General features: G+C 41.5%; 1 protein-coding gene across 4 annotated transcripts in view; it reads right to left on the bottom strand.

The window, feature by feature from the left end:
• The window catches only part of LOC124121264 (pre-mRNA-processing factor 40 homolog A-like), a 52,061-nt gene extending 29,637 nt beyond the window's left edge, over positions 1–22,424 (bottom strand). The window contains exons 1-13 of one of the 4 annotated variants that reach the window (XM_048387319.1): positions 22,303–22,424; positions 20,361–20,414; positions 17,106–17,199; positions 14,166–14,255; positions 12,286–12,350; positions 11,589–11,696; positions 10,764–10,884; positions 10,161–10,185; positions 9,764–9,934; positions 6,870–6,972; positions 2,729–2,866; positions 1,945–2,036; positions 47–155 (exon numbers count right to left, since the gene is read on the bottom strand). In XM_048387319.1, coding sequence (XP_048243276.1) covers positions 47–155; positions 1,945–2,036; positions 2,729–2,866; positions 6,870–6,972; positions 9,764–9,934; positions 10,161–10,185; positions 10,764–10,884; positions 11,589–11,696; positions 12,286–12,350; positions 14,166–14,255; positions 17,106–17,199; positions 20,361–20,414; positions 22,303–22,308 — 1,176 coding nt within the window. In that variant the 5' untranslated portion in view covers positions 22,309–22,424. Of the gene's footprint in view, positions 1–46; positions 156–1,944; positions 2,037–2,728; positions 2,867–6,869; positions 6,973–9,763; positions 9,935–10,160; positions 10,186–10,763; positions 10,885–11,588; positions 11,697–12,285; positions 12,351–14,165; positions 14,256–17,105; positions 17,200–20,360; positions 20,415–21,985; positions 22,006–22,302 lie in introns of those variants that run through there. The other 3 variants (XM_048387314.1, XM_048387308.1, XM_048387324.1) reach the window with 3 other exon arrangements.
• Between the last annotated feature and the right edge of the window lie 254 nt (positions 22,425–22,678).

Below are 22,678 nucleotides of genomic sequence, written 5' to 3'. Positions count from 1 at the left end.
AGGCCCTGGAGTTCACACTGCAGCTGCCTAAGATGGAGTTACCTACCTTTTCCCGTTTAGCAAGGAGATGCACAACATCATCAAACAGATCCCGGCGGTCTCGCTCGTTGACTGCCCGCCACGCCTCCAGGTCTCCAAACATGTTGTCAGCTTTCCTGTAGTTAATATTAGTACGATAAAGTGAGTTGTTTTCAATCACAAACAGTAACAAATTAGACATGTTTAGAAATTACTGCAACAGCAATTTAAAGTTATTCAGACAAGGGTTTCCAGTGTGTGAGTGAGTGATAGAAAGCCATAAGCTACAGTCAGCAATATTACAGCTGTACCACAACAGATGATCAGTAATCCAATTTGGACGAGATCATCCTCGATTCTATTATGATATAGACGCTGGACCAATCCACACCACAGCTTTCATTTCACTAACCTAGAACAAACATTCTTTTACTCATGTGCTTGAAGCCAACAACCAACTGCCTCTTCTGAACGAGAGTTTGGCTTAGATCAAGATTCGTACAAGCAAAGTGACTGGTCTTGGTTCAGTCCAATATTTAATCAACTGAGAAGGAAGTTTAGCTAGTAAAGATATTTTGAGAATTTTGATGGGGAGGGGTGCCCTAGTGCTACTATAATTTCCTGCTGTATCTGAGGAGACCGACACAGAGGAGAGCCAGTTATCAGTGATATCACCACTTGTTTCAGTCATGAAAGAGCATGGTAGCTCATGAGTCCAGGGTAAATACCTTAGCAGAAAGGAGACATGATACGCACTCGATACCCGAGAATGGAGCAAAAACCAGTGGTTGATATAACACAAGCACCTATCAGGCCAATCTCATTAAAATTCAGATCTTAGTTCTCGCTATCACTAAACTAAGATCTGAGGACATCCCATTAATGGTCATGTCAGAACCACCTTTCATCCAACCAATCAGAGCGTCACTTACCAGATCATGAAAATGACAGTCGGAATGTGTTTTCTAATCATGCAACCACGAAATATTCAACATGGGGTATTCCGAACGACAGTTACAGGTTTTATGATTATATCCATACAATCTAGGCCATCTTTAAGCCATTCCAGAATGTACTTCTTATCTGTTTTAATTTTTTTAATCGAGAATAAGTCAAAATATGTTTCGAAGCGTAGTCGCCAGTTTGAAACTTGAGTCGGAAAGCTCAAGAAAGCTGCCTTCTGATTGGCTAATGTCGATTTCTTGTCAGTCATTTCATTGGTCGGTCAAAATTCACAAAAGGTCATTCCGATGTGACCCATAATGGGATGTCCTCAGATCTTTGCTTAGCGGTTGAGAGTACTAAGATCTGATTTTAATAAGATTGCTATCAGGCAGGTCATGCATTGTAACTATGTTATTCTGTTCTTGCAGACAGTGTGTTGAATAACACAGTGACATTTCTACAGTACAGTGTATCCTCTGATCACTGTCATATTCTAAGCCAATGTGTGCCTGGTCCAAGCACTGTCAGCCTGACACAGGAGCCTACCAATGAGGTCTCAATGAGCGTCTGATCATGTGTCCCCTCTCAGCCTGTCCGGACTGATTGTAAGGTCTACAGCAAGAATTCTCAACAGATTCCAGAAAATATTGTAGAAAGTCGGAAGGCTACTAGATGATCTCCTGAATCAGTATAAGGGGCAGTGGGGTAGCCAGCCATGTTGACTCATGTCGCCAAAGTACAGGGTTCAATTCCCAACATAGATACAATGTGTGCAGCCTAATTCTGGTGTCCCCCGTCATGATACTGCAGAAATAACGTTAAAACCGACTTCACTCACTCCGAAATCAGTAAGGTTAAAACATTTTTGGATGAAATGACACTTTATCAAATATTTCCACCTTAGTATACAATGGTATATGTCAGTGAAGTAGGCATTCTCTACCTCTTCAGCTGCTACATCAAACAGTGGGACAATCGTACCAGTATTTCACTGTAGAGTTCATCTTCTCATTGTTACACAGGAAGTGTTCAAGGTCTTCCTTGGCCTGCTTGGCTCGTAGTCGCTGCTCATCCTAGCAACACAATAATAAGCAATAAATGTGTATGATGTCATAACATCATGAACAAAACCTATTAAAGAATAAACACCAAATGAAAGTTCAAAGAAATGTTGTGTTGGATAAATAATAATATACTCCCTTGTCATGCTTCCCGTTTATTTTGTCAAAATCTAATAGCAGGGAAATGAATCTCATTAAAATCACATCTTAACCCTGATACGCTTACCCTTCTGGGCAAATATCTGACAACCTTTCACGTCACATGGACCCTGAGCAAATTTTGACCATCCAATCCAATGAATCATAATGAATGATGTTTGGGTTTCTTGAGCCAATCAAATGTCAGCTTTCAGATGAAGCTTTGGTGTCTTTCTTTATCACCTTGGGAATTTTGATCATAGCAAAAGAAAACCACCACATAAGACAAATATTCCCTCAACAGTTCACCATTGTGGTGTAGAGGGCATGGCACTCAGAAACAACAGGGTGTATAAGATATCAACAACAATATACTACCATGGGAGGTGCCCCAAGATCTTTACACAAAGTAATTAAATCAACACTTACAATTTTATATTTCTGTATTTGGCATTCTGCTTCTTGGCATGAAGGCAAATAAATCTCAGGCCTTAGTTATACTTAGATCATGTCTTTGGCGTAGTCACAACCACACAGTGTAAAACGCCCTGCAGCAGTGGTCGTACCTTCTCCTCCTTAGCCCTCTGTGTCTTGTATTCATTGAATGCTTGCTTCTTTTCATTGAGATGTTTGAGCGCTCCATAGCGTGGGTCATTGATGATGAGTTTCATGGCCTGCTCCCAGGAACAGTTGGACGGCACCTCCTGCAACACAGGTGCAACACATGTACATCTACATCATTCTGCCTGCAACACAGGTGCAACACATGTACATCTACATCACACTGCCTGCAACACAGGTGTAACACATGTACATCTACATCATACTGCCTGCAACACAGGTGCAACACATGTATACATGTATCACACTGCCTGCAACACAGGTACAACACATGTATACCTGTATCACACTGCCTGCAACACGGGTACAACACATGTACATCTACATCACACTGCCTGCAACACAGGTGCAACACATGTACATCTACATCATACTGCCTGCAACACAGGTACAACACAGGTACAACACATGTATACCTGTACCCTACTGCCCCATAACAGGTGCAACACATGTAAACCTGTATCATACTGCCTGCAACACAGGTACAACACATGTATACCTGTATCACACTGCCTGCAACACAGGTACAACACATGTATACCTGTACCCTACTGCCCCAAAACAGGTGCAACACATGTATACCTGTATCATACTGCCTGCAACACAGGTACAACACATGTATACCTGTATCATACTGCCTGCAACACAGGTACAACACATGTATACCTGTATCACACTGCCTGCAACACAGATACAACACATGTGTACCTGTACCCTACTGCCCCAAAACAGGTGCAACACATGTATACCTGTATCATACTGCCTGCAACACAGGTACAACACATGTATACCTGTATCATACTGCCTGCAACACAGGTGCAACACATGTATACCTGTATCACACTGCCTGCAACACAGGTACAACACATGTATACCTGTATCATACTGCCTGCAACACAGGTGCAACACATGTATACATGTATCACACTGCCTGCAACACAGGTACAACACATGTATACCTGTACCCTACTGCCCCAAAACAGGTGCAACACATGTATACCTGTATCATACTGCCTGCAACACAGGTACAACACATGTATACCTGTATCACACTGCCTACAACACAGGTGCAACACATGTATACCTGTATCACACTGCCTGCAACACAGGTACAACACATGTATACCTGTACCCTACTGCCCCAAAACAGGTGCAACACATGTATACCTGTACCCTACTGCCTGCAACACAGGTACAACACATGTATACCTGTATCATACTGCCTGCAACACAGGTGCAACACATGTATACCTGTATCATACTGCCTGCAACACAGGTACAACACATGTATACCTGTATCACACTGCCTGCAACACAGGTACAACACATGTATACCTGTACCCTACTGCCTGCAACACAGGTACAACACATGTATACCTGTATCATACTGCCCCAAAACAGGTGCAACACATGTATACCTGTATCATACTGCCTGCAACACAGGTACAACACATGTATACCTGTATCATACTGCCTGCAACACAGGTACAACACATGTATACCTGTATCACACTGCCTGCAACACAGGTACAACACATGTATACCTGTATCACACTGCCTGCAACACAGGTACAACACATGTATACCTGTACCCTACTGCCCCAAAACAGGTGCAACACATGTATACCTATATCATACTGCCTGCAACACAGGTGCAACACATGTATACCTGTATCACACTGCCTGCAACACAGGTACAACACATGTGTACCTGTATCATACTGCCCCAAAACAGGTGCAACACATGTATACCTGTATCACACTGCCTGCAACACAGGTACAACACATGTATACCTGTACCCTACTGCCCCAAAACAGGTGCAACACATGTATACCTGTATCATACTGCCTGCAACACAGGTACAACACATGTATACCTGTATCACACTGCCTACAACACAGGTGCAACACATGTATACCTGTATCACACTGCCTGCAACACAGGTACAACACATGTATACCTGTATCATACTGCTTGCAACACAGGTACAACACATGTATACCTGTATCATACTGCCTGCAACACAGGTACAACACATGTATACCTGTATCAAACCTATTATTTTACCAGAAATAACATATTCTTATACCTTGTTAATTTAGATGCAGCTCTACATCTATTTAAAATAAAAATAAGCATAAGCGTGGCACTTTAGTACATTGCCGGATACATTTCATGTATGGAACACATTGACAAGTCACTGTTTGACGCTTCCTGCAGTCTTTCTATTTTAATTGTGAAAACAATACGTTGACATAAAACTAGTGAAACAACAACAATTATGACTTTTTATTAGTGAGAGCATGGCATCTATGATATATGTATCCATTCTCTGACAACATTTCACAGTGTCAATAGCAGTAATCTGATCGTGATTGCTCTAAATGAGATTGGAGTTGGTGTGATCTGCCAAACAGATGACACATGATGTTACCATAATTAATGTAAACGATATTGAAGTAAATATGGAAAACAATTAATATTCATAGATTAGATCACTTTTCATAACCAGATAGTGTAATACTGCAGCAGATGTAGCCCTTGCACATATTTATTTAATTCTTCATATAATCTTAATTCTGTAGTGTCTGCAACTGAGTGTTTGCTTTTCTCTGTTTAACTCTTACGTAGTGGTTAGGATAGTTTAAATGTAGTTCATTGTCCTTCATGTTGTAAGCCTTTAACAACCCAAGCCATGACGTGCTCAACTGATTGGCCAAGCTAACCCTCTAAGTTAACCCTTTGTCTCACTGCATGTACTCAGTCTGCAAACACATTCTACACAGACAAGTTGACAGCAAACCACTACATCAGGTTAGTTGTATATGTGTGTATATATTTGTACTGTATATTATTGCATTTAAATATTGCAGTATATTAAACCTGTATTATTAGTAAACTAAAAGTGTCTAATATTATCTAAATCTCAGCTATAATCTATTTAAGAAATTGTGGTAAACTAGGCTTATAAATTGTAAGCTTTTGTAATTAGTAATGTGTAACTTTTCTATCTCTTTATTCTTGTATGAATGAGACAAGAGTGCAAGTGTTGTTTTACGGAATATGCTATGTTAATATTATGGTACACATTTTAGACAATCAGAAATGTTTGCACCGTAATTTCCAGCCACCTTTTTCTTGTTCACCTCAGCGGCGCAGCTTAGAGCTGAGATTTGATGGTTGTTTTAAAATAAATGTGAGGTAAGGTGACCACAGATGAACCTGATTGTGTAGCCTATGGTTTGTTTAGCAAGTACCAATAGGTTGAAATAAGTGCCATTCATATTTCATGCGATATCGAGCTGTGATTCGAACCGAGTGCGAAATCTTGAAAAAGGACCAAGATGGTGGGTGTCACTCCTTGTCTATATATATAGAGGGATGTGATTTTTTTTTTCTATTTGGATATATTGTGCTTTACACGCTATCATCAAATTCCTGTGCACTATTACATGTTGAGTCTGTTACTGTGTTACATATCAAATGTGTCAGACCATACTTATCATGTAACTAGTTCTATTATTAGATCAGTAAATATTTATCGAATAACCTGGTACAAAGTCGTCATATGCCTCAATGTATTTTGTAAGAAATTCATTAATCTTATTATACTAAGAATAATTATCCATCTTCCCGAACATTGTACACAGCTAAAATAATGCAAAATTCATTTTACTTATTATTCTTTTTCATGTTTTAGGGTGTACAAACAATTTTACGGTACTCTTTTGGTACATTCACTGCCCTGCTACAATACCAGAATTAACTTGTGTACTGTGGTACAGATTTGTTGACATGATATTTCCAGTGTTGTGTTGGCAGTCACTTAAATAAGTAATAAAAACTCATAGCACGTATGTATTATGCACACACCCTCTCCACAGCTGTATTTGTGGAGAAAAATAAATAAGATTGTATTTCCATACTTAACTTCAGGATCATCTGTTTACTGATATATATTATATATGCAAGCTTGAGTGATTAATTTGCACCAGTCGTCAAACGGCCAGGAACACCCTTTTCAGCCAGCTCTTACTACCAGCATGAGGCACACATGGTAGCTGAATATGTAGATAACAAGTCACCTTCTCCTTCAGCAAAGCCTTGAATGCCTCCACCGCCTCCTTCTTGTTCTTGAACACCAGCGGGACTTCTTTCTTGGGCTGCTTCACCTCCTCCACGTCAGAGCTGGAGAAAAACAGTCATCTTCATCATCTATTCTAACTCTGGCTCACGACTGAACTGCACTCACCAGGCACATTTTATCTGTCTCCAAGTTTTCACAAAGTCTCCTTGCAGTTAAGACCCCCACTTATCTTCCGAGCTGCTACATGCTTGCCAGTCTGGTGTCTCACTGTACATGTACACAACACTGATCGTGTTAAGTCAGAGAATGCCTGGCTGCCACTAATGCATGGCAGTCTGACAGTGATCTCCCTGAGGGTCAGTCGGGTCTTGACCCTCTAGGGGGACGAATGCCTGCAAGATGCCGCCTCGCCAATGCTGCATTATCATTATATGTATTCATATTAACATCACAAATAACATGTTGTGGACCCAAACATGGACATTCCAAAAATAATAAGTCCAGGATACAAGAAGAGCTCAGTGCCGGGGTACACAAAGTATGTGATACTACCAGTTGTCAGACTTTCTTTTTGTGGAAGCCTTTGTGTGCTGGCAATTAGGTGCCTCACTCTGGCAGTGTGGGTTCGAATCTGGAATGGGACACAACCCCCAAAGGTACTAGAATCTGTACTTTAGTGACCACTTTGTGTGTTCATATGACAGCAGTGTCTGGTCCAGACTTAATTATTTACAATCAAGAATCAACCAATATTGGTTTAAGTTACCATCCTGAATTCTTTGGAGCAGTTAAAACTAGAGTGAGTGAACTGATGTCCTCCATATGAACCAGTTCACATCAGTTAGTCTGTCTTAGGCCATTCTAGCCACGGCCATGTAACTACTAAGCGTAAAAAAAAATATATCTCAGGCACCGCCGCATCATCATAATGTCTGCCGCACGTTTCGTTTTTATTTCCATTTTCAAAAAAAAAATCCTTAAATGTTCCGCATCTCGAACACACGACCTCAACTGTGAAATGCTACAATACTTAATAACAATGCGATCCAATATACCGTGCAGTTACTTCCCTTTTCATGCGCACTGCTTTACTGCGCATCTCGTGTGTTATGGTCATGGCGGCAATAGGAGTTTGTGTGCTTGCTTTTCTGTTTGCAAATTTGGTCAATGAAAACATTAAATTTGCAATACAACACTTGACATAATGATGGTATTCAAATACAAATTCAATGGTATTTGTGTACTGTATGAGGGACAATGCATAGGTTATTTGTCTCGTAAAATAAGCGGGAAATCGATGCTAACTTATATACCCCGGCTATAAAGCGAATCGGAATATAGCACATCACTAGTGCATACAAAATCTCTACATTTGCAATAAAAATGTGTTTGTCTTCTGCAGAAAAAAAAGACATCGTAGCCCTTCAGCTACGGAACAGACTATATCAATTAAACTTGGTCAATACAAATTTGAAATTTGAGATAAAACATCACTAAACATAATGATTAGCCGATTAAATTGTTTTTTGTTCTGATTGGCATTGTTTTATATGCAGAGATTAAGATTACCATGCGTCTTGTCTCGTAAACTTAGCCGGAGGTAGCATTCAGCTGTATACACTTTTCTCGGAATCTACCGGTGATTCGGCCAATAATATAACTTTAAAGAATTTTGATACAATGAGTGGAAGAATTGTATCTGAAACTATTATTTTGTCAGGAATAATTTATTCCAATATCATGTTTAGTTGCAGCTTTACTATATATATGTGAAATAAATTAATAACCATCCATAAGCGCAGCACTTTGGTTCAGCTGATCGCCATTGCCGGAAATGTTTTTCGAATGGAAGAATTTGACCAATCACTGTCCATGTGCCCGCGATTTCAAAAACTTAATGTTGACATAATAGTCAAACTACAACAAGTATGACTTTCAGCGATTCAATGTATGGCATTTATGATATATGTATCCATTCTCTATCCACTAAAGTTCGTTTCAAGGCGTCAATAGCGGTAATATGACCGTGGTTGCTGTAAATAACGGTGAGTTGTGCGATCTTCCGATCACTTCACATACAATTTTGCCGAAATGAATTGAAACAATATTGAATGAAATTATTAAATAGATTACCAACATAAGTCCAGATATATTATGAACTCTTTCTACAACCAGACAGTGTAATTACATGATTAATTTGAGTATTTCAGTACGGATTTGTTGACATGGTATTTCCGGTGTTCCGTGCCCACAGTAATGTCTGTGTTGCGGAAAAAAAAAACATAAAAAACTCAACCCTGTGTCAAACCGCCTTGAAAGCCTCCTAATTCTAGTTGTGAAAAACTCGCCTTATACACAGCGATATACAAATTTTGGATTCTTACACAACCAAAAAAAAAAGAAAAAAAAGGGATGCCCGCCCGCACAATATTTTCAAAAGCTTTTGCCTAAGAACCATTTTTTTTTTTTTCAGCATTGACACGTTTTGACTTGTGTTGAGAGCATTGAGAGGATTTATTCATCAGAGCGGTTAATCAATGCAGACTTGGCCGACATTTTACGTGAAAACATCGGACAAACAAACAAAATCAGCTTCAACTGTCTGCATAAACAATTCATAACAAGTACTTAACATAGCTTTGACAAAGGTAGTAGGACCAATCCAAACGACAATGTAGTGTTTCCTTGTTTTACTTTTAGCCAAATGCACAACGTTTTGTAGAAGTCATGTTAGGGTATCGATATCGTTTGATTATGGCCTAGCAATGGGACAAAACAACTTATTCATAGTGGGAAAAGCCACAGAGATACAAAGTAAGGCTGATAGAAACACCATCTTGGTTCAAAAATCAGAAAGTCTCTGGACACAGGCAAGTGACACGGTGCACCTACCCGCTATCGGAATCCTCTGGCTTGGCTGGAGGTGCTCCCCCTGGGGCGGCGGGGGGCAGCTCAATGGAGGCCAGGGTGGCCTGCATGGCCTGCTGGATGGCAGACGACGGGGTGGACGACTGTTTCAGCTGGGGAATCGGGGCAGACACTGTCGACGACAGCTCCTTCCTACTACCAAACCATTAGACAAGAATTCTATCAAATTATTTGTTTAAGTTATGATATCATTACAAACATGAGGAAACTGTCAGGTTGGCCTACCCTTATGATGAATCCAGTTTACACATCCATGATATCTTCAAGTTGAGAACAAATTTCAAAGATAATCTGTGTCTAAGATTGCATTACAGAAATGAGATAAATCAGTACATAGTATCTATCCCTGCACTAAACTCACCTTGCTTTCTGGTCAGATAGCTTTTCTGAAATCATAAAAATACAGAGCTGTTAGTGTCATAATATAGTGGCATGTATTACCCAGGATGGATATACAGTATGCATACAGTGAAGGTGGAACTACATCAGCATCATTAGAAACTGGCACTAGTCCTATAGCCCTCCAAGCTTAAGCATAAGGACAAGTAGAAATTTGCCATTATCATGATTACTGACGGTTTTGCTGTTATCATAGTGGACTAAAATGTTAGTTTCTACCGCTACAACAGAGCAGTGTAGGTGAATGGCTCATTTTGTCTTGTCTGTGTTTCAAAAGGTAACATAGTTGGGCATCAGATAGTTTGCAGGATAAACAGATACCCTTATGTCCTTTAGGTCAAAATCAGATAATACAGTTTGAGTTGTGTCTTCTGCAAGAAGATGTTTTGGTTGAGTACGAAGCAGATTGCTAAACTGTGGATGTCAGCAGGGTCAAGTAGGAAACAAAAACACAAATATGTAATATTATCCGGAGTGCCATCATTGTCTTCCTGGACATGTTGGAAATAACAATTTGTGTGTTCAAGCAATGCCTCTACAAGTTACCAAGGTTACACAGTCTTACTTTCTAATTCCTCCAGGTCTTTGGGCTTGGTCCACTTGCTCTCCTTGGTCTGAGAGTTATGGTAGTACACCTTGCCATTGTCGGACTTGTACTCCTTCCACGGACACTGCGACAACAACCGCTGAAACACACAAACACCAGTAGCTACACTACCATAGAGATGGACAACCCATAGGAACGGCTGACGACGGAGTCTACATCATTTATGGTGGTCATGTTTCTTAAGTGGTATTCCTTGACCAGTCTATGTTTAAACATACAAGACATCTTCATGAACCTTTACGCATATACATAATCCTAGTCTAAGTTGTTGTATGTTGTTTTGACTGTGTTCTATCTTCATCTGTATGCTATGAATTTCTTTCTGCCCCAATGCATGTCACCTTGCATAAAAACTCTAATTTTCAACATAACCACCGTAAGTCATACACATCCAAGAACATGAAGTGTTCATTGTTGACCAAAACATGGCCCACTTGACTGTAAATAGTATGGGCCATTTAGAAATGTCAAAATGCTCCATTGAGCATTGAGTATTCTATGTATCACACAGAAGATCTAGTACATGGTACCACAATCCATCGATACAGGGCCACAACAGTATGATTGATGTCTTCACGGAGACGCTCCAACACACAGGTTCACGCAGTGCCTGGCTCATACATTCAACAAGCAATGGTTCTAAAGCCAGCAGGGGGCAACTTTCTTCAGACATGAATCTCATTCTGCATCACCTACCATTTTGCGTAATTATACAAAAAAATATCAGTAGCACTACATTGTTTTTACCAAACAGGTTCTAGTTTTCAAGCATGCATGCGTTACCTCTGTGTCGGACTTGAGGTCGTCAGGCTTCTCCCAGCTGGACTGCTTGGTGACATTGTTGTAGTAGTACGTCCTTCCATCTGGCGCCTTGTGCTCCGTCCACACACTCTGATAACACAACAGTACTTTACACTACTCACCACACCTTTAGTTTCTCTATGTAAATGAGAGAGTGTTCCTGCAAGTCAGCAACATTCCAGTTACATCTGACACTAAACATTCTGGGTTAGGCATGACCAACAACCCATGACACGTGGACACAGTCAGATCACACAGTCACAGGACCAGAGTAATCAGCTCTTCTCACAACACAATATTTGGACAAAAATCGGTGATTCAACACATGACCATTTAGGGTTTTACATAACGCACAAATGTTGGGATTGGACACAGGAAGAGAATCGACTGCATCCCAGAGGACGCACAATAATCTTCATTGTACCTACAGCGCATCAAGAGCAGTTATGGGGGTCTTTTTTTTTATCCATCAATCATGACCACTGTCCACATGATCATTGATTCATTCCAGGCTCTAAAGTAATTATCTAAACGTACAGTACACTACAACATTTCATTACTTTACCATGTTTACAGGACCCTCAATACTAATTATTGGGGGACCCCTGGATTGTCTCCCCTTCTGTGTATTTCTGAGTTACTCTGTTGTATAAGGGAGAGTCATAGAGTTCTGACTTACCTTGTCTCCACCATCCACTGCAGTGGTTGATGATGCAGATATGACAGGTGAAGATGTGGAACTGCCTGCTCAACATACAAAGAGTACTCATGGTACATACAGCATATACAACTCATACTATAGTAAGTGAGTTGGGTTTAACACCGCTTTTAACAGTATTCCAGTTATATCACGACGTGTCAGCTTAATGTGGCAGGAAAGCCCGAAGTGATGCAGGTCTCAGACGTTTACCCCTTCGGTGAAACCCATGAGCATGGGTATGGTGCTGACAAACTTAGAAACATAATCGAGGCAAACCAGGATTCGACAACGATCATAGGTTTCTGGCGTGCCCAAGGGACGCAACTCTGCACAGCAAATCGTGGCGCCTCAGATGCCTTGGCCACCCGTGCCCCCTTTCACTGCAAGAAACATATTCGTGAATGGAAGAAGTATGTTCAGACTGATTTAGGAAAACAGTGCCCAGCAGTTGTATTCATATAGATTCTCAGAATTATCTTGCGTTGCATACAAAGGTTCTTAGCTGGTTATTTTAGTCAAAACACAGCATGCTTATTGCTGAGGTTTTATCCATACGACTAAAGAAATTTTAACATCAAAGAGTAACTTTTGGAATGAAGCTTTGTTACTGAATCAGATTTCACATGATTTATACAAAGCTGACATGACGTAGTACTTCTTCCTGAGTTATGCTGCAACCATGTGTAGTCACGAAACAGTCACTGAAAATTTCTACCTTTCTCAGTTTTTCTACCTCTCCTCAGTCTGTCACTATGGTCACTCTCAGGTGAGCCATGCGACACATTCTGAATATCGCTAACATAACTTGTGGTCGGTGATTCTGTGATACTGAGTTCATTTCAAATGTTTTTGACATTATCAGAACTGTGAGTACTATATTTGCAAAAATGTGTTGACTTGATTCTGATTTGTGATTTTCCGCCAACAAAAGGCGCTGATAGTACATTGTGACGCATAACATGCGCATAAGGCAACGAAAATCATGGCGTTTACATTCAATAATAGAAGCAGCTGTCCTGTGGTGTACACTGTTTTTAAGACAGTAAGTCACTCCAATAACTACAAAAAATAAACTCATCCACATGAATACGCCCCTTGTCCCAATCAATAAAAGTTTGCGAGAATCCTGCAAGGCTGCTGCCTCGGCAGAACATTTCTGTCCCAGGTTCTCAGTTCCAGTGTGAGTAGTGAATGGAGTCCCACATCAGTCAACAGTATTATTATCAGAAATAGTAAGACTGGAATATAATGACACAATCAGCCAGATCACACATTGTAACAATCCCAATTCTTTTAATCTCTTACAACATAATGTACTGGGGACTTTCCTTTTTACCCAGAAACCCTAACATGCCCAACATGAATCCCTGCCATCTGAGTACAATAGGAGAGCCTATCACATGTATATGTGGTGAACAGACCCAATACTATATCAGCCTCTGTTGTCACCATGGGTGGCTCCACACATCCTTACCATGGTCTGAAAACAGTGAAGCTTGAGCCACTAGGCTTCTCCACTACCCTGACACCTGCAAAACAATCTGATGACATTGGGTACACACACTCTCTAACATGTTATGCAACCAGCCTTGAGTTGCGTTGAATGCCGCTTTAAACAGTATTCCAGTTATATTACTGTGCTTCAGTTTAATGTGTGATGTCTCAGACAGTGCTGAAGATCCTGGAAACATCATAATCAGGTCGAACAAGAATTCGAAACTACAATCTTAGGTTTCAAGTGTGCCCAAGGGAAGCAACTCTACACTGCAAATAGCGGTGCCCTAGACAACGGGGCCCCCTGTGCCCCCAACTGGCCTTGATATGACATAAACCTGTTAACGTGGCTAACTCACACTTACCTCCAGGGAACATGGGTGGGGGCATCCCCATCGGTGGCGGCATGCCGGGGGGGAATCCAGGAGGGGGCATGTTGGGAGGTCCACTATATCCTGACAAATTAAACACAAACATATCATTGGGAGTTGGGTTCAATGCCACTTTGAACATTTTTCCACTCATGTCATGGTGTATCAGCTTAACATGCTTACGTGGGACACATGTGGAAGGAAAGCCTAACATAACATATGTTGTCAAATCTGGGATTCAAACCCACAAACAGCGGATCCTGGCATCGCTAAGAGACAAAACTCAACAAATTGTGGTACTGTAGATGACTTGGACATCCATCCCCCCTACCTTTACAGAGATAATCAAAGAGGAAGTCCCCCTGTGTGGTGAACATGCCAACATGGCCAAGACCAAGGTAAACTAACTTTGGGTTTACTTCTTTGCTTAACTATCTCTCAGTTGTTCCCCACACCAGTTCAATAGTTCCCCACACCAGTTCAATAGTTCCCCACACCAGTTCAGTAGTTCCCCACACCAGTTCAATAGTTCCCCACACCACTTCGGTAGTTCCCCACACCAGTTCAATAGTTCCCCACACCAGTTCAATAGTTCCCCACACCACTTCGGTAGTTCCCCACACCAGTTCAGTAGTTCCCCACACCAGTTCAGTAGTTCCCCACACCAGTTCAATAGTTCCCCACACCAGTTCAGTAGTTCCCCACACCAGTTCAATAGTTCCCCACACCAGTTCAATAGTTCCCCACACCAGTTCAATAGTTCCCCACACCAGTTCAATAGTTCCCCACACCACTTCGGTAGTTCCCCACACCAGTTCAATAGTTCCCCACATCAGTTCAGTAGTTCCCCACACCAGTTCAGTAGTTCCCCACACCACTTCGGTAGTTCCCCACACCAGTTCAGTAGTTCCCCACACCAGTTCAATAGTTCCCCAGTTCAGTAGTTCCCCACACCAGTTCAATAGTTCCCCACACCAGTTCAATAGTTCCCCACACCAGTTCAATAGTTCCCCACACCACTTCGGTAGTTCCCCACACCAGTTCAATAGTTCCCCACACCAGTTCAATAGTTCCCCACACCAGTTCAATAGTTCCCCACACCACTTCGGTAGTTCCCCACACCAGTTCAGTAGTTCCCCACACCAGTTCAGTAGTTCCCCACACCAGTTCAGTAGTTCCCCACACCAGTTCAATAGTTCCCCACACCAGTTCAATAGTTCCCCACACCAGTTCAATAGTTCCCCACACCAGTTCAATAGTTCCCCAGTTCAATAGTTCCCCACACCAGTTCAATAGTTCCCCACACCAGTTCAGTAGTTCACCACACCAGTTCAGTAGTTCCCCACACCAGTTCAATAGTTCCCCAGTTCAATAGTTCCCCACACCAGTTCAATAGTTCCCCACACCAGTTCAGTAGTTCACCACACCAGTTCAGTAGTTCCCCACACCACTTCGGTAGTTCCCCACACCAGTTCAATAGTTCCCCACACCAGTTCAATAGTTCCCCACACCAGTTCAATAGTTCCCCACACCACTTCGGTAGTTCCCCACACCAGTTCAATAGTTCCCCACACCAGTTCAATAGTTCCCCACACCAGTTCAATAGTTCCCCACACCACTTCGGTAGTTCCCCACACCAGTTCAATAGTTCCCCACACCAGTTCAGTAGTTCCCCACACCAGTTCAATAGTTCCCCAGTTCAATAGTTCCCCACACCAGTTCAATAGTTCCCCACACCACTTCGGTAGTTCCCCACACCAGTTCAGTAGTTCCCCACACCAGTTCAATAGTTCCCCACACCAGTACAATAGTTCCCCACACCAGTTCAATAGTTCCCCACACCAGTTCAGTAGTTCCCCACACCAGTTCAATAGTTCCCCACACCAGTTCAATAGTTCCCCAGTTCAATAGTTCCCCACACCAGTTCAGTAGTTCCCCACACCAGTTCAGTAGTTCCCCACACCAGTTCAATAGTTCCCCACACCAGTTCAGTAGTTCCCCACACCAGTTCAATAGTTCCCCACACCAGTTCAATAGTTCCCCACACCAGTTCAGTAGTTCCCCACACCAGTTCAATAGTTCCCCACACCAGTTCAATAGTTCCCCACACCAGTTCAATAGTTCCCCAGTTCAATAGTTCCCCACACCAGTTCAGTAGTTCCCCACACCAGTTCAGTAGTTCCCCACACCAGTTCAGTAGTTCCCCACACCAGTTCAGTAGTTCCCCACACCAGTTCAATAGTTCCCCAGTTCAATAGTTCCCCACACCAGTTCAGTAGTTCCCCACACCAGTTCAGTAGTTCACCACATCAGTTCAATAGTTCCCCACATCAGTTCAATAGTTCCCCACACCAGTTCAGTAGTTCACCACATCAGTTCAATAGTTCCCCACACCAGTTCAGTAGTTCCCCACATCAGTTCAATAGTTCCCCACACCAGTTCAGTAGTTCACCACATCAGTTCAATAGTTCCCCACACCAGTTCAGTAGTTCCCCACACCAGTTCAGTAGTTCACCACATCAGTTCAATAGTTCCCCACATCAGTTCAATAGTTCCCCACACCAGTTCAGTAGTTCCCCACACCAGTTCAATAGTTCCCCACATCAGTTCAATAGTTCCCCACACCAGTTCAGTAGTTCACCACATCAGGAATATTGCATTCATCAGTCTAGAATTTGTCACTATTGTTGACAGCAGACTCTGATGCTTCAAACAATCAGATAGGACTTGGTTCAAGTTATATCAAGTTCCTTAAATTAAACCCTGAGGACCAATAAAGAAGAAGAGTTTAGTGCTTACTTTTACATAACTGTGATAAACATGTTAAATGCAATGTTAAAAATCCTCTGATATTTTGAATAAAATAGCGCTATTTTCCCCAAATTGTATTGAATTCCAGATAACTCTGTGACTGCTGTCTGTGTATCCCCTCACCTGGCAGTCCTGGTGGAGGTTGGTTCAGGTCACCGTGACCTCCCATTCCAGGTGGGGGGATGAAACCCGGAGGGGGGGCATTCCCAGGAGGTATCTGAAAGATACAGCTTCATGAGGATATCTGCCTTTCTGAGTGCTTCAATTTCTGTTCTGTTGGACAATGTCAATTTCAGTTCATGGTGTGATACACTCAAAAGGTTCAATGATTATCAATCTGCAATACAAGTTCCTAACATGGTAAATTCATCATGTACATTAAATAATACACAAGCATTCATGGTTTAGGTAAAACCTTTCATGATATATTGAACATTTTGCATCTCACACTATGCATTTCTTCCTTCTTCTTTCGATCCTTATGTGGAAACTTCCTTAAAGAAAGTTTCTAGCTAGTAAAACCATTTTGCCCGAACATCCCCATAGTCACAAACCAAATAAATGGGTCACTCCCTACAAACCAGGGCAAATAGACGTAAGCAGTCTGATCACCTGACACCCACATCATTCTCTGACAGGCTAGCAGGGCTTTACATGCAGGCATATAACGTGTGAGATAGGATAAGTATATAGATATACAATTTCATATAAAATTTTGAAATTTTTAAGCTTAACCTTATCTCACACAATGCATTTTATCACACAGTTGGACAGTGGGTCGTAGTACGCTAGCCTGTAGTGGTCTACAACTGGGAGAAATACATGAGGAACCTGGTGCTGAACATGCTTTTTTCAAGATTGTAACACAATAGCGTCTGAAAGACATGGACTCGTGACTGGGTAGAATAAGTGAGATAACGCTACTAGAACACAGTTACTATGACACAACGTCATGAAATTGGGTATAACATGTGTTATGTGTCTCCACGGAGGACATCGTTTCCAGAACAACCGCATAGTTTTGAATTAGGGAAACTATTCAACTACCACTTATAACCAATTTGGAAGGGGTCTCCATTTGTAGTGGGACGATACACCGATGCATCAGTGGATTGCGATATTTTATTTCTCGACACAGGTAAAAACAATCGCACACTAAGTATAAAGTATTGAGTCTTACCTTCAATATATTCTTTAATAAATGTTACACCAAACACAATTTACAAGTGAAAATGAGTTGTGAAAACATAAATATTTTCATCCATTGCACCATAAATGACACTGCAAACTGTAAATTGTTAGTGGGCCAGGAATTTGGCCATCCTGTCTGTGAAAAAGATAGCTTACACACCACCGATAAGAGCACATGATATACGGTATCGTTTCGGATCATGAGCAAGGTATCACACAGTTGGTGTCCCAGTCCTAGTCTCAAGTCAGTTAGTCTTAAAAGTCTACAAGACAAACCACGACATACGCTCTAAGACGGATGGATGATCAGTTTGGCATGCATCTCTTTTAACGCTTCGTCGAAGCTATCAATCCCACGTGGGATTGAAGCATGCTGAGACGAGAAGAGGTAATCATCAACAACATCCATAAGAGGATCTTCAAACCAATACTGAGACATCTCGTGCACTAGGCAGAGGTGAGAAGGTGAGGGTTTGGGACATCGCCGAAACGGACGCGCCTTGGGCAACCTCATCGTCGAAGACTAGTGTCTCTACAGACGAACGTCGACAGACTCCAACGAGTACTCAATCTGGGGACCTGACGTACAAATAATAAACAAAGGTATGGCCCTCAATAATTTATTCAGTATGTACAAGATACGAAGTACGAGTCTGTGGGAGCAGGTATGTGTATTAATTATCTGCGTTGCCAAGCCGTCATCAGTTTTGTTTGTTTGATTGTCGTTTAACGCCATACTCAGCACAATTCCGGCTATATGACGGCGGTCTGTAAATAATCAAGTCTGGATCAGACAATCAAGTGATTGACATCATGAGCATCAACCCACACTATTTGGATACGATGACATGCATCAACCAAGTCAGCGAGCCATACCGATTCCATTAGTCACCTTTTACGGCAAGCATGGGTTGCTGAACCCCTATTCTACCCCGGATCTTCACGGGTCAGCTGTCATCAGTTGTTGTGCAAGGACCAGCAGACCAAATTGATGGAGGCCTTGTACATCAGAAATGGAGATATCACGTAAGTAGTCGGAAGCGAAGACTGTATCCAACTTCCAAAAACATCCCTCCATGATGGCGTTGAGGCTGCAGATACTGTGCAGTGCCATCGTGGATGCGAAAGCTATCGTCTCGCGGGGATTCGCTGTCTGAGGCAGCGGCAAGTCGGCAAAGGTGTAGGCTCAGACCGGACATAACCAGATGTCCTCACGATTCTAAGATGGAGGCCTGGGGCGATATGGTAAATAATCTGTCGGGTTTTCCTGGAAGCTGGTTCTTCATAATGAAGTCCCAGTGGAGACAAAGATGCCATGACTGCATCTCAAAAACAAAGGCATGTATCTCGCCAACTCTAGCAGCAGTAGGGAGGGCCAGTAGGACATTCGAAGTCCTTTCCATCCAGAGGCTAATAATCTGCCATTGTCAAAAGGCAAAGAATAACACTCAGGTCCCAAGCAGGCGGATGTAATCTGGACGACTGTTCAGCAAGTTTGTAAGAGTTCAGTGGGACCCATTGTGTCCTGTAACATCATCAACTGGCTAGCGGGATGCACCCTCTGGAGCGATGTGGATGAGACAAAGGGGTCGTCCAATATGACCCAAAAGTCCCAGTCTTCCGCTTACTGGAGACTGAAATATTGGTACGACTAGAGACAGAAGGTCTCAGTCGTCCCGTAGAAGACGGGAGTCATTTGGTGGAGATGATGCCTTGCTTGGACGGCGCTTCATAGTCCTTCGTGGTAGTGAAGGTAACTGTCCTTTGTGCTGAAGACAAAGCCACATTGACCGCTGCGCCCTCTGCCACAATTTTTGTTGTTGATTCTGGAATTCCCCAATCAGTGATGATATAATCGTATGCATCATGACATGTGCATGTCAACATGGTTGGGGGTATTCTCCATATTCAGTATGAGCTATGATATTCAGGATTAAATCATGATTCCTCCTATCAATGTTTAACCTTAATCAGTGTTCAGAATTAAGCATCAGTGATAGACTGGGTGACCTGCGACTGCAGCAGCTTTTTTAGACACTGGTGATGGTGAACTTTCTTCGTACACTATCTATTTTATATTGGGAGATCCTTGACCATCATATTCATACAGATTAGAATACTGTAGTTGGAAACCTCAACATGCTCAAGGACTGGATAAATCTCTTTTGATCGAAAAATGCTCCTTACCCCAAAAGGTGGTCTCATCATTGGGTTTGGGGGTCCTCCCTGATTAGAAGACGCCTGAAAAACAAAACACCATGAGTTTGGTATTACCGATACTTATTTAAACATGTTAAACACCAATACATAGCACCAGTCTTTCAGTCATTTCAAGCAGTGTCAATGACAGCTTAATGATGGAGGAAAGCTCAAAGTGATGCAGAATGACCAATACCAGTAATTAGGACCACTGGTTCTATATCATGGCCAAAGGATATATATAAAGTATATAACTAAAGTACATGATGAAAACTTTTTATCAATAACTTAGTTACAATATGGCAGAAAAGGGGCAAACATTGCAGTGATCACTCAACAAATATCCCCATATTTCATAAGTGTAGCACAATATACGTGACATAAAATATGAATGTCATGACCTTAAAACTGGGGTGATCAGCATTCACTGTTCATGCTGTTGCACATCGCGCTGTGTATACTGAGTTGAAAATTAGCATAAGTATACTAGTCAACTTAAGGAAGGACTAGTGACATTGTTGACTACCATTTTTACCATTAAGTAGATGGCAACTCTGTAGAAGATCAGTTTTGTAGATTCATGAAAATTACTTTCTAACCCTGAATTGTTCATGTTGTATGATGTTGTGGCACCAAGAAGGTCCAATTAACATATTTCGCAAGTTTTGTTTCGATGTTGTTTAGCGCCTCACTCAGTAGTATTCCAGCTATCATGGCTATATGACGATGGTCTGTAAATAATTGAGTCTATGCCAGGCAAGTCACATACTGACATCATGATCACTGATCTACATAATTGGGATATGATGATATGCATCAACCAAGTCGGCTAGTCTGACCACCCGATTCCATTACCATGATAACCATGATTGAAATATAGCTAAAATGGAACCTCAGCAAAATGTCACTGAGTGAAATAGGCACCTAGCCTAAAGCAAAAACAGCTACTATTGCCTGACAAAAACGTCACCTTATTTTTTATTGCTGGAATAAATAAAATTAAACTCGAATGGTCACATGCAAACACAAATAATTGTGAAAAGTTAATCGCATTAAAACAAGTTTACATTAGAAATTAGTCTCAACTCCAATTTACTCGGCAACACTGAACATTTGTGAATGGGAGGCGCAAGTAAACTTATTTTTCACATCACATGTGTAGTTTTTAAGTAGCCATACTCAAATTAATTTAATGTCAAGCTGAAACAGTATTTAACATTGTGTTTAAGAGGGTGCTGTCAGAAAAATTATTATTCACAATGTCCTTTCGTTGCATGCGAGAAGAATGTCAGAAAAAAAAAATCAACATCCTGTATAGTGACTACTACATAGTATAAATCCTTCTTATCGTTATTAAAAATAGAGGTGCCCTTTTCGCCGACAATAAGTAGCCGTTTTCACCAAAAGTGGGGCAACAAAGGACCAGTGTGATGTGAATTACACTTAACATCATTAGCATGATTAGTAAAATGATAAGGTGGCTAAAAAAATATATATAAAAACTATACACTGAATCATTCGATACAAGGATGACGGTGATAGTAGCCAAATTAGAACACGTGAACACGTTTAAAACACCGATTTCGTAATAAACTATGTCGTATGCTACTTACGTTGCGTTACGTTCCGTTAATGTTTTATTGTTAAGCAAAGCAGCCAAATGATCGTCAGGTTGGCTGACGATGTTTCGGTGAACGAGGGGTTCAATGAGATGATCTCAAGACGTCTTTGTAAGGTTCGCGAATACCGAAGGGCTACATTATTGGAAACAGGTCTATCAAAATGTCATCAGCATTACGTGGTAACCGGGTTATATAGTATGATTCAAAGAAGACAAGCAACTCTCAAAAAGTAGCTAGCAGCTTATAGCGGTACCCTCCAAGACATCATTTCAATTTAATCGAAAAGTGAACGCACTAGGCCTACTCACCGCCATGATGCCGGAAGTTCATAAGGGAGGCAACTCGTCCATAAGCTGGGCCCCGTCTTTCAAATCATAAGTTGACGACCCGCATCGTGAGCCGGGAACCAGCTTGCTCGTCCAATCGTTTTCGCGCCGTCATATATTTTGAGAAACATATTAACACATATATGAACCAATGAAAACCATGCTCACTTACTCTGTCATGTTCTTAAGACTTCCGCCAATAACCCTTTTCCAGAAGTATTAAAAAGCATTTATGTAGGTTAAGGTTGCCCTAATCCATTCAGTAATAATATCACAATCAAATGAAAAGAAATGTGGGAGTTCTATTCAAACGAGGAAAGACGCAAAAATAGATCTACCACGTATATCCATTAAAGGC

Source organism: Haliotis rufescens, unplaced genomic scaffold (assembly GCF_023055435.1).
Source record: "Haliotis rufescens isolate VD_foot unplaced genomic scaffold, xgHalRufe1.0.p SCAF_10, whole genome shotgun sequence".
Lineage (NCBI taxonomy): Eukaryota > Metazoa > Mollusca > Gastropoda > Lepetellida > Haliotidae > Haliotis > Haliotis rufescens.
The sequence above is the reverse complement of the archived record's forward strand: the minus strand, read 5'-3'. Positions and strand labels throughout refer to the sequence as shown.